This window comes from Nannobrachium achirus, assembly GCF_963921795.1.
Source record: "Nannobrachium achirus genome assembly, chromosome: 2".
NCBI classification, from domain to species: Eukaryota; Metazoa; Chordata; class Actinopteri; order Myctophiformes; family Myctophidae; genus Nannobrachium; species Nannobrachium achirus.
The window spans coordinates 52,917,120-52,930,200 of record NC_137811.1 but is presented as its reverse complement, the minus strand read 5'-3'; the positions used below and the strand labels follow the sequence as shown (position 1 = coordinate 52,930,200).

Sequence of the window (13,081 nt, the reverse complement as noted above, 5' to 3'; positions counted from 1 at the left end):
TTAAATCATTTTCAAAATGATAAATACAAAACAAACGGTTTTGGACATACAAGGTTTCCACCCGACAACAACAAAATATAACTCAAGTAATTGGCCCACTGGCTTGTTATAGAGAGAGATCTCTCTCTATAGCGCGCAATGAGGGCCTCTAAAACTCTTTTTCCCGGGCTGAATCAGGGGCCCAGCACGTCCCTGATAGATAGGATGCCAAGAATTCACACCTGCTGGGCATCGCTCTCTCATACAGTCGCACATCAAAGACACAGCCAGGCACACTTACGTTTCTACATGCATACATGCACACACTGTAAGGGGGCAGCATAGCTCAGGGGTAGAGAAACTGGTATTAGAGCACGAAGGGTATAAATCCCGAAGGGTTCCCAGTTCGAATCCGGGCTCCCCCTGAGTTAATGTCGAAGGGTCCTTGGGCATGACTCTGAACCCCTAATTGCCTCCGGTGAGTAGGTTGGTGCCTTGCATGGCTTCCTCCGCCACCGGTGTATGAATGTGTGTGTGAATGGGTGAATGTAATGCACAATCTATGTAAAGCGCTTTGGATTAAAAGCGCTATATAAATGCACCATTTACCATTTACACTGTGCCATTAATGCTATTCATCATACAATGTAGTACTAGTAAGACACCTGAGGGTGGAATGCGACCTCAGGGTGACATGCGACCTCGCCCTAAAGGGCGAGGTCGCGGCCAATTCTTGACCATCTGGCCAACCACAGCGTTTCTCTGACGATTCTAGTTGTTGTCATTCTGGGGGAAGTTTGTTCATGTTTTTGTGAGGGTATCAACCCTAGGAGACACGGGGAGAACATGCAAACTCCACACAGAAAGGCCCTATCGCTCACACCCTAGGTTGAGTTGGCGATAGGGCCTTTCTGTGTGGAGTTTGCCTAAACATGGAGATGTGGTACAGAAGGACTCATATATGGGCATAAAAAGTATGTCATGTGACATCACTTCCTGTACAGACAGTCAGACAGACAGACAGCCATTGACTCCGACCTAACAATGGCTACTGTCTATGACGGTAGTTCCATATGACATACTGTATTGGACTAGACTATCTCCATATATAGTGTTATCCACATCTCCATGTTAGGACTCATATATGGGCATAAAAAGTATGTCATGTGACATCACTTCCTGTACAGACAGTCAGCCATTGACTCCGGATTAACAATGGCTACTGTCTGTGACGGTAGTCCCATATGACATATTGGACTAGACTATCTCCATATATAGTGTTATCCACATCTCCATGTTTAGACAGCCATTGACTCCGGCCTAACAATGGCTACCTTATATGACGGTAGTCCCATATGACATGATCTCCATATATAGTGTTATCCACATTTCGTGCAACCGCCCTGTACAGGAAGTGATGTCACAACTCGCTGACATCACACTGACATCACAGAGGATACGGAAGGACGGTCACGAGGTTACGGAAGGAAGGAAGGACACTCAAGTGACACGGTTCTTCAGAGTATATGCGACCTTCGGTCGCAATTATAAATATATAGAGCTTAAGTGGTTATTATGGGCTGTTCACACCACAACTATGAACTAAGCTTTAAGGAAATGCTGGGTGTACAACATAAATACATCATTTATAACTCTTTCTGTACATTCTTTTTGTTTTTTGTTGTATTACCCACCAACCACCACAATGCATTAACCACTAAATGCCCCTATTTTGGGCACTTCAATTTAGACACTTTGTTTTAAAGCGTACGCATCGCACCAAGTGATTAATCGAACATGATTTCTCCTGACAAGCATTTGGCGTGCAGGAGGGGGTGATCAGAAATGGTAAGCACCCCCCACCCACCTCCCGCTAACACAAACGAAGACATCGTGCCCCTTGTTAACTACAGGTTATCGGACATAAGGGGGAGTAAGGGAAATTGTCTGTTTAACTAGCCATAATCTCCCTAGTTGAATGTGAGCAGCATGTGACCCAGGATTACACACCATAACAGAGACTGATAGGAACATTAATCCTTTATGGTATGAAGACAGACCGAAAACAGTAATTCAGACCCACCAACTATGAAATTAATAATGTGGCATTCACATGGGCTCAAGCAAGCGTAGGGGGAGACGGCAAACGGCACGACCTCCTGGACGGCACGGCACGGTAGAAAGAAAAACAAATCTGACGGAACTTTGCATGTGTGCTGCTGGGATTTATCTCACAAGATGGAGCTACATAACTTCCGGTACTAGATTCCGTCGGGTTTTGCGGTAAAAAAAATAACATATTTTTACTTTGAACGGCATGCCGTCTGCCATTTACCGTCGCCGGCTCCGACTGCCGGGCTACCGTGCAAAATCACCGTAAAATTCAATTTCACCTTCATCTACGGACTGCATGGTTGAGCATTAACACAAGCAAGCTGCACTATGTAACGTTCCTCTTCTACCTTCACATTGAATCCGGTTTCAAGCAGTGTTGTTTTTGACAGCAAATTTTGATTTAGTTTTAGTCATAGTCTTTTGAATAAAATGTCATTTAGTTTTAGTCATTATTTAGTCACCTGAAAAGTTTTAGTTTTAGTCTGATTTTAGTCGACTAAATAACATAAGATTTTAGGCGACTAAATCTACGGTTGATTTAGTCAACTAAAATGTATTTTGGCATGCCCTGATGGCGTCGTAATGACCGATTTTACACTTGGTTGTGTGCTGAAAATAGCAGATCTACAAGCTCACAACGCGTCGCAGCGCGACGCGTTGTGGGCTTGTAGATCGGCTATTTTCAGCATGCAACACCTGAGAGCAACCAAACATAAAATAACTCTCTTCTCCACTAGTCCCCCCCTAACGTTTTAGTCTAGTTTTTATTTTGTTGACGAAATTGTCAATATATTTAGTCTTAGTTTTAGTCATCACATCTTAGTTTTTATTTAGTTTTCGTCAGTGAAAAAAACGCAGTCGACAAACATTTTTTGTCATAGTTTTAGTCGACGAAATCAACACTGGTTTCAAGTGGTGACATTTTTACAGCTGAGCTGCATAGGGTATAAATTGATTTCTTGGCCATCAGGTAAAACAATTTCCCAGATCCTGTGTCTAGGTGAGACATGACCTTTGACACAATCTAAATGTCTCAGTATAAGAGCAGGGATACAAAATACAACCACCCCAAAATTATATTTATGGAAATACTCAATCCAGATTGGATTTATTTTTTCAGGGCATAACATTGCAATTAAAATACGTCTGCGCAGTGTCGACAAAATCAAATATTGATAACATAATGGTTTGTTTATTTTTCCCAAACAAAGATTAAGACAATTGCATAGATGTGCTATTGTTTTTAAATGTTGAGAGTATTCAACGAAAAACCAAAACCAAGAAAAAACAACACTTATATATATTACAACATTCAAAATCCCATCCCATATCTAGTCTCGTATAACAATATCTATGTATTTCCCAGTCCTTAACGCTGACTGATTTAAACCTGTGAGTCTAACTAAAAACATTATTATAGGCCTTTTCGACAAATACATTGACAGTCAGAACTCTCTCTGGCGTCTGTCTGTCTTATACAGTCACACGCAATAACAGATAATGCTGCATTACGATTGTCTTCGACGGGATGGTGGGTGTCTGTTCCTCTACCCAGCAATGACGTAGGTTACTTTGATTTATTTATTTTTATTGCATTTGGATTATCATGCTGTTCCTCAGTATGTTTATCGGTGCTGTCGGGCAGAAACCTTCTATCTCTATATTTAAACTTTGTAGTGTGTATGTTTGTTTTTTCTCGTAACCATAGTTTGTCATATACTACACTACAGTATGTGCTTGTAATACACCAGAGTAAGGCCAATTGTGGACACAGACAGAAGCATGCACACCCCACAGACGAACAGTCTGGTGAGACGTAGAAGGACCCTAGGCAGGAAGCAAACCATAGTCCTAGATCTTTTCATTTTTTCTAACTGAAAGTGAAAAGTAACAGTTTTGGACATAACAGGTTTTCCACCCAACAGATACGAAGTAAAGTATTTCTTTGTGATTATGGCGTGTCAATGTTTGGTCACAGCACACACTACTTTTATCTCTCAGTGTCACAGAGGCCCACTCAGATGTCCATGCCTATTTCATGCTACCCATAATCCATCCTCACATAATGACCTATGTCTAAAATAAGGGAGATGGAGTACTGAGATACGAGCTGAGGAAAATTGTTCAAGTGTTATCATCCTCTAAATGTACAGTATAAAGGCACAGAGCAGACCAACAATATACACCCAAAGGTTCGGTATTCACACAGATTGACTGAGTTTACAGAGCGATGTCTTCGCAAGTTCATGTTCTCTTTGCAATGACTCACAGGTTAGCACTAAACATCAAGGGAAATAGTATTCTGCTTAGTATAGTAAATATAAAATAAAGAATAGGTTGAGCTGCCATGAGTCTTCTACATTCATACATAAATAGTTTGCTTTCCTCAGAGGCAGTAAGACCTCTGCTGTTCCTTCTGGCAAACATCACAGCGGACCACACACTTCCTTCTAGTTGAGCGTTATGTTGAGTACTGAAGCGTGTGGAACATTTAAGGTCACGGTGATAAGATCTTGAAAGTTGATGTCCAACTGTGGCCTCTATGATCCACGAGTTTACACTCAGTCAAGTATGTGCTTCTGTAATTCAGTTTATAACCAGTGAATGTCAGGAATCATTCTGCACAGCCTCACACTAAAGGAAAGTTCCCTAAGTAGCCTGGAAATCAGATGAATCTGCCAGTGGAAAAATAAATAATTCCCTTGGATTTGGTCTGGCCCCGCTCGGGTTGTGATTGGATTTCACTGCCCCCGAAGTTGTGGGGCACCAATCAGGGCACAGTTTGCAAATATCACCAGAGGCATTTTTTGAGTTCGCCCCTTGGAAATGCAGGTTCCACATAGAGATTCCAGACTAATATCTACACAGTGATATTAGTCTGGCCATGCCAGGCTTGAGGCTACCCTAATAACTTTATACCCAGATACTAAACTGGGTGAAGTGAGCTCATTATTTTCCTGTACCTATACTATAACGTCACTATAACCAATTCACAGATGACACCAACCTCTTTGGCACTTCTGATCTTCTGCAGGAAGGTTCTAAGCTCCCTGGTCTCTGCGTAGAGGGCTCGACACACTGCCTGGTAGTGAGTGGGGGCATCACTGGGGCTTGGTAGGTGGGAGATACAGAGCTAGACAATAGAAAGATAATACGGTTAACAATTTCTACAAAGACAATATCTACTGTATAATGCATTATACATCTTCATAACACATTATAAAGAAGCCATAATGTATCATAAGCCTTCTTTATCACAGATGATAATAGATTACATTTTTGGGGGGCTTTTTCTGCCTTTATTAATAGATCACAGTAGGCTTACAGGATATGGGGAGAGGGGATAAGGGCAGTGACAAGCAATGCTGGCAGCAAAGGACATCGGGATCGGCAGCCTACAGTAGGTGCCTGGACTGCTACGCCAGCTGCCTAGGGCAGGCCATAACGGAATATATCACAATAGTTTATAAGGTTTGGTAATTGCTCATAATTGCACTACCAATTTACTGTAGCATGAAAGGTATTCTAATGAACATCATTACGTTATGACATTTCATTGTCTGTAATCAAGTAAAGTAAGTGTGCATTAATACTGAATTTATCTCTACAATGTTTTTATAGGTTCATTTTTGAGAATAAAATAAAACTAGAAAGATATGCAATTCTGGGAAATTGTGAGTGTAGTTGCATTTAATTTTTTTCATTATCCCATTCGAGTCAAATGGGCTACTATTGAAGAGGAATCACCATAAAGGTGACGTGGGCATACGTCACCGACTTTATAAAGTATGCCATTGAGGAAGCAACAAAAGCTGCTTTTAGCCAATGAGGAGGCTGCGTAGAGGTGACGTCACCGAGAATGCTGGTTCCTCATTGGTTAAATGTTACTCCATTAACTCAGAACAGAACAATAGTGTATTGCCCTACAGGCAACCACACTAATAAAGTTAGGAGAGAACTATAGTGTGTTGCCTATAGGCAACCACTCAAAAAGAAATACATCAAATTAAATAAATATACTACATGAACTGGTTATTTACACACTTTATTTGAAGCAGACAATGAGCTGCCATAAAGAGGTTATGGCTTGCCATAAGCACACTAGCACTGGGATGTTCATAAGACTTGATAACCTTTCATGCAAAATGGGTGATTGATTATGATGAGCAATTTGAGCGGTTGTAAATAGAAATGTTGCTTTGATGTTCTAACCAGAGAAAGACACTTCATATACATTTCTTGGCAGAGGAATGAGACAACGTGTAAACAATTGTTGACGCTTGCTTTAAGACAATTGTCTGTCTGCACAGCTCTGCTGATAATGCATGCACACGGGAAAATTGCCCTCTTTCGAACAACCATGATTTCGACAGGAGGGTTAGCGACTCACTCCACGGAGGTTAGGGTTAGGGTGAGGGTTAGAGTCAGGTGTCGAAAAGATGACATGTAGTAACAGCGACACGCTCCCCATGCACACACAGGCACAGATATAGGCACAGACACTCCCCAGTAGTGATGACAAAATACTACGTCCTTGGCTATTTCAGATGAACAGACGGTGCCCTAGGCCCTGTTGGCATGCTCCTGGCATCCACCCCCCCAGACTCTGCACAATCTGCAGTCCTAATTCAGATGAAGCTATTGAGGACGAATTCCACTAAATACAGTAAATGGCAGACATATTTCTCTGCCGTTAACATTTGCCTTAGCCACTTAAGAAATCCCAGGATTAACTAGATGTTAAATGTCTAAAATATTGTGTGCCAAGGACGAAAAAGGAATCTGTGAGGAAATTAGTATTCATTGGGTTAGTGAGAAAAAAAGAAAGAGAGACAGACAGAAACTTAGCTCCTGGGCAAGCCATTGCCACACTGCTCAGATGTGTCTCTGTGGAGATCTGATTCTTTGCCTCTGGCACTAACTGTGTGTGTGTGTGTGTGTGTGTGTGTGTGTGTGTGTGTGTGTGTGTGTGTGTGTGTGTGTGTGCGTGCGTGCGTGCGTGCGTGCGTGCGTGCGTGCGTGCGTGCGTGCGTTTATGTGTGGGTGGGTGTGTGGCTGCGTGCGTGTGTGCGTGAGTGCATACTGTATGTGCATGCATGTATATGTGTGTCTATGCATGCTTGTGATTATGTAAACATTACTCCTGATGGTTGACAGAGTGTCTATTTGGAGGACGAACGGAAACACAGCTCTGAGCAGTCATAAGAACTGGTCTGGTCACTGTGCTGTACTGTACTGCTAACCCCTGTGTTTGTGTCAACATTTTAACACCCATACAGTGAAGGGAGAATAGATAAATAACATTGGGTGTACAAGCGCTCGTAGAACAGCAGCAAGTACAGTAGTTATGAAATCTTAGTGCATGGGACCACACCATTAGCTCACTTCTGCAGTTACCTTTAGTATGTCCCTGTAGCCACGAACATTACAGATATTCACATGGTCATCTTCTGCCTCCTCTTCCTCCTCCGTGGCCTCATAGCCTTCATCAGGACAGGCGTCCACCTCATCCTCAGCCATGTTGGTCATGAGGTCGATGAGTTGCTCCAGAGGAGGGCTGAGCTCCCTCTCCTCGTTCTCCTTCAGTCCGTAGTCCAGAGCCTTGTAGATCATGATGCCCAAGGACTCGACCACCTGTTAAACCATAGATAGATAGATAAATAGATAGAGAAATTCATTTGACATGGCAGAAATTCATTTGACATGGCAGTACTGTAGTTATGTATGAAACAAAAATGCTTTATACCCTGTATATATAACATGTATATAAAGACACAATGTAATATACTGTATATATGTTCCCCTTTCTCAACAATTTGTATTATATTTTGACAGCTAGTTTGAATTGAATTGAATGGAAACCACAGGACAAAAGACACAGCTAGGAGTAAAAGACAAAATCTAAAATAATAATACAAACGAGTACACAAGTAGTAATGCACAAGAATTAGAAAAAAAAATCAATTAGTAATAAACCGCCAGAAACAACAGGATTGAGGTATACTACAGAGATACCCTCTCAGTCTGAGCCAATATTATTTGTATCACTGAATATGCAGGATGGTTTGCTCTATCAGGAAGTACTGCCACCCCATCATAAAGAATTTCAGAAATATTTGTATTGGTCTCAGACAGTGCTGTTTTACACATTGTTTCTTCTGTTTCAAGGGGGTTTCCATTTCCACCCTGCCATGGAAAACATCTGTGTAGAGATTTTATGGATAATTGTATAACTATTAGGAAGATGAAGCAAGCTGAGATTATTCAGTATCCTGAATGATCATGAACAAGAATGACCTGTTTTCATCCTCATTCCCTAAAAGGCATTACTGGGTTTGTGTAGATCATACTACAATGAATGGCTTCTATGGTCTGTCATTCACCTCAAAAAAGCATTCATGTTGCATGAAGGATTATTAAATAATTTGTATCATGTACTGTATATGTTACTATGTTAATCTACCATAGCAAAAACAAATGTGTCTTTGTTATGCAATAGCCTATGATCCACCACTTTCATGTACCAATCCAGCTGAAACATCTGGCAAAAACAGCTGTAATATGCTGACCACATGACACTATTAAGAAACAGAAAGACCTGTTGGCTATTCAGTATTCACACACGCGCACGCACGCACGCACGCACGCACGCACGCACGCACGCACGCGCGCACGCGCGCACACGCGCACACACACACACACACACACACACACACACACACACACACACACACACACACACACACACACACACACACACAAATAGCAGCCTGACCCTGGGAGATTACAAAGGGAAGATCATGAGGGGAAATAATAATGCATCCAGTTAACCATATATGGAGACCCCTGGTACCCATATATGGAGATCCATGTACTGTATATGGAGAAATGCTGTGAGTGAGACCCCAAACACACTTACTCAGTTATTCTTGTGAAGGTCCTATGACGTCTATGACATCATACATACAATCCCTTTCATGCCCATATATGGAGATCCCTGTCTGTAGAACCAGCCACACACAGATATGGGCTGTCTTGGCCATACAGTATATGGATTATGTTAGTGTGGTATGTGGCCGATGTGGCCTCCATATATGGGCATTCCCATATGAAGTCCTGTTAGATGGGTTTAATATTGATGCCATCTCCATATATGGGCATAAAAGGAATTCTGTTAGTGTTGTTCCCCTGACATCACAGTGATGACAAAAATCTCTGCCTACAGTATATACGGTATCGTATCGATTAAAAGGTGAACGATACCCATCCCTAGTATGTACAGTATGTACAGTATGTGTGGATGTGTCACCAGTCACCAGTGGCTCCAGGCCAGGTGCCTCCTGCGTCTCCCCCACTAGCATTGGGAAGGTAATTCTGCTGCCCACGAGACTCGGCGTGCATGTAGAGGAGGGCCAGAGGGAGAGATACAAAATAAATGTAAACTGTAAATCCCAAATACCCATGTATATGGAGTATCCTGATGATGTCATCATCATATGCCATCATATGGGATATTCTCTCACAGCTCAAGTGTTTAAACTGTGTCCGAGTGATATTTTATCTGTAGACTTTTCTATTGTGGTGCAGAGATCCTTTCTTACAGATGAGGAGTTGCTATACCGGTACTTTGTTACATAAACCAGTCTGTCCTGGAAACAGGACAGACAGCCAGACAACACTGTATAAAGGCAGGGACGGCCAAATGAAGGATGCCAAGGCCAAGACAAAAGATAAAGACAGGGACATCACATGAGGGCGGGAGGGAGGAGGGTGGGTTCTGCTGCCCTGAACACCAAGGGGGAAAAGCAAGAAAGGGAAGAGAGGAAAAGAAACGTAATGGAAGGAAACGGCGAGACAGAGAATGACTGGAGGGATGAGAGAGAGAAGAGATAGAGAATTAGAACAGAGAAGGGTGGAGTGAAGATAGAAGGTGAAGAGAAAGAGAGTAGAGACAGTTGTTTGTGTAGAGGAAGAGAAAGTTCAAGAAGCGAGGAGTAGGGTAAGATATGAAGAGAAAGGACGTAATTAAGACTAGGGTAATCAGGAATGTTATTATAGACAGCAGATCAAGGGCAAGGTTACATGGCCCCTGGAATCAATAGGGTCCATGGTAGGAGGAGTCCTCTGTCCAGCAGTGGGCATGAGAATGGGAGCCAGGGGTGTCACACCAAATTCTGGGCCCTGGGTACAAGGATTCACTCACATTTTGTGATGTAACTGAAAAATAGCAGATATACAAGCTCATAATCTGGGTTCCCAGAAGTTTTTCTCTTTTTCGCCACAAGCTCACAGCGCGACACCAAGTGCCGTGCTGCGAGCTTGTAGATCTACTATTTTTTTTAAATCGTGAAAATCTCTGAATATTTCAAATCCTTCTAAGTTTTTTTTTACAAACCTATGTTTCTATGTCAGTGGTGCTTAAACCTTTTCATGTCAAGGACCCCCAAAATGATATGTATTTGGCCACAGACCCCATCTCAAAATATTTAGTTCCAGGGACCCCCCAGAAGCAAAATTTGAGTTACAAATGTTCGCTTAAAAAATATATATATTCAATGATTTGCACGCATTTTCATGACTTTTCAAAAATAGCAGATCTACAAGCTCACAGCGCAGCACTTAGCTAAAGTATAAAATAATTAAGGCCCCCTCCACCTTGGGCCCTAGTAACTCAGTCCTACTCCCCCCCCCCCCCCCCCCCCCTTGTGACACCCCTGATGGGGGCACCTGAGGGGACCACTGTAGCCGAGGTGAATGAGAGGTCTTTGTATCTCAGCAGAGCACCACCTTGGTCCACTCCACACCCACTGATATACTACACCACGCAGAGGGACAAGCCGGCGCATGGATGTGCACGTCGTGAACACATTTAACATGCACAAATGCCACAGGTAGGCATGCACAGTTTGCACACAGACACACAGAAATAGGCAGACATAGATAACGAGACACTGGCACTCCTAAAAAGCAAACACATACACACAGTGATGTTACTAGGTTTTCAATGTAATGGGTCCCGGGACCCACAGGTGGTCATTGAAATGGGTCCCAGAAAGGTTTTATGAGTCCTCAATATAAAGTTTACGTGCGCAAAATGGCGTCGGACGTCGGTGGAATCAAAACATTGACGTTTCTATCGCCTGTTTAAGACTTTCTACGTGGATTTTATTTGTGTTAACGTAGGGTAAAGTAGGATGCTTTCACCCATGAACAATGGTGGTGTCTGTGGACATTTTCTTTTCTTTTACCGTGACGCGGTAAATTATTTTAACATGGACTCCAATGGAGGCGCATCCCCCGGGACCCCAGGACCATGAATGAGTCCCTGGCTGGGTGACTTGAATGAGTTTTTGATGTGGGATGCGCACGTAATGACATCACTGTACACATATAGTACACACATGTGCACGCACACATGCAGGCACACACATGTACATGTCACGGTTAGATAGAGAAACTGTTAGATCGAGAAACGGAGCGCTCGTCGTGCGGCGCGGGGTGGAACAAGCGGTCGCTTTGAGCAACAACAACGTGGCGTCGGCAGGAATGATAGCCTCACCCCACGGAGGTTATGGTTAGGGTTAGGGTTAGGCATAGTTTTACTGAGGTTAAGGTTAGGGTTAGGGTTAGAGTAAGGCATAGTAAGCTAATGGCTAAACACAGCCGAGCTGGGCTAGTAAATAAACGAAAGAGAGTCGCAAACGAGTGACGTCAGCGCCTGCACTAGTGAATGGCTGACTGGCTGTTGTCGCCATCTGGTGGTGATTGGTGTGTGGTGAACTACAAAACCAGCGCTCTTACCACAATCTCACTGAGTTACCCAAACTGACTGTAACATACACACGCGCATGCGTACAGCGCGCACGCACGCACACACACACACACACACACACACACACACACACACACACACACACACACTCTCTATTTGCACAGAGATATACACGATACAATCTCATGCTAATTAATATGTAATGATGCTGTCTTATTGACAGCCAATAAGATACTCAGTAGAACGACTGATATAAGATACTGTACATTGGCAGACAGGCTGTAGGCAGATCATGCTTTGAGGTGTGAGTTATGAAGAATTTATTTTCTCTCATATCAAAGCGCTACTTTCATCTGGGTTACTCTTTGCTGGTCATGCGAGTTCAGTCAAGGGGTTTCAACAGAACAGAGAGCTAAGAGAGCTACTGTCAAGGGGGATTAAATCCAATATGAAGGCTCCAGCCCATGATGTGAGCTAGCAATTCAGTGCACAGTAGGTTTCACGTGTTTCCGCATAGTCAGTCACGTATGATAATCAACAGTTGCAAAGATGGAGGCATTTGTTAACTGTAGATTTTTTTGAGAAATAAATAACTGCAAAGTGTAAAAAGGAGGGGGGAGGGAATGGGAAAAAAGGAGCAGAGCAGAGGCTCTGTAATCTGCTGCTCTCAACCATGAAATGGAGCTAACGCGAGCATGTCTCCGTTCTACTGAAGCCTCCTAATTCCTTCCTTGGGTGGAGAAAGAGAAGAGGCGCAGGTAAACACAAGATGAAAAAAAAAAACAAGATCAGTAAACACCCTCAGTCACATTTCAATATTGCAATTAAAGGAGTAGTTCACCCCCAAAATGACTTTTTTTCCCTATTGATTAGTCATGCCATGGAGACTTGAGTTCAATAATATTTTTAGTTTTTTGTTGCATTCCTAAGACAAACATGTGATAACAATAAATGTACCCCCATTCGTTCCGGATGGGGACCCAAATCCATTCGGGTCCCCATCCGGAAGCAATGTGGGTAAATTTACTCTAATCAATTTTTTGTCTTAGGAATGCGACAAAAACCCAAAGATATTATTGAACTCAAGTCTCCATGGCATGACTAATCAATAGAAAAAAAGTCATTTTGGGGGTGAACTACTCCTTTAAGACAGTTAACCACAGGGTAGAAAGCTGTTCTGACACACATAAGAATGTTTTCTTGCAATTGGCTTTG

General features: G+C 42.7%; 1 protein-coding gene across 1 annotated transcript in view; it reads right to left on the bottom strand.

Annotated features, from left to right (window-relative positions):
• Positions 1 to 13,081, bottom strand: part of spire1b (spire-type actin nucleation factor 1b) — a gene marked incomplete at its 5' end in the record, with an annotated part of 49,519 nt that overhangs the window by 17,468 nt on the left and 18,970 nt on the right. The window contains 2 exons of the mRNA XM_080742611.1: positions 5,102 to 5,227; positions 7,492 to 7,728. Of these exons, the coding sequence (XP_080598737.1) occupies positions 5,102 to 5,227; positions 7,492 to 7,728 (363 nt within the window). The remainder of the gene's footprint in view (positions 1 to 5,101; positions 5,228 to 7,491; positions 7,729 to 13,081) is intronic.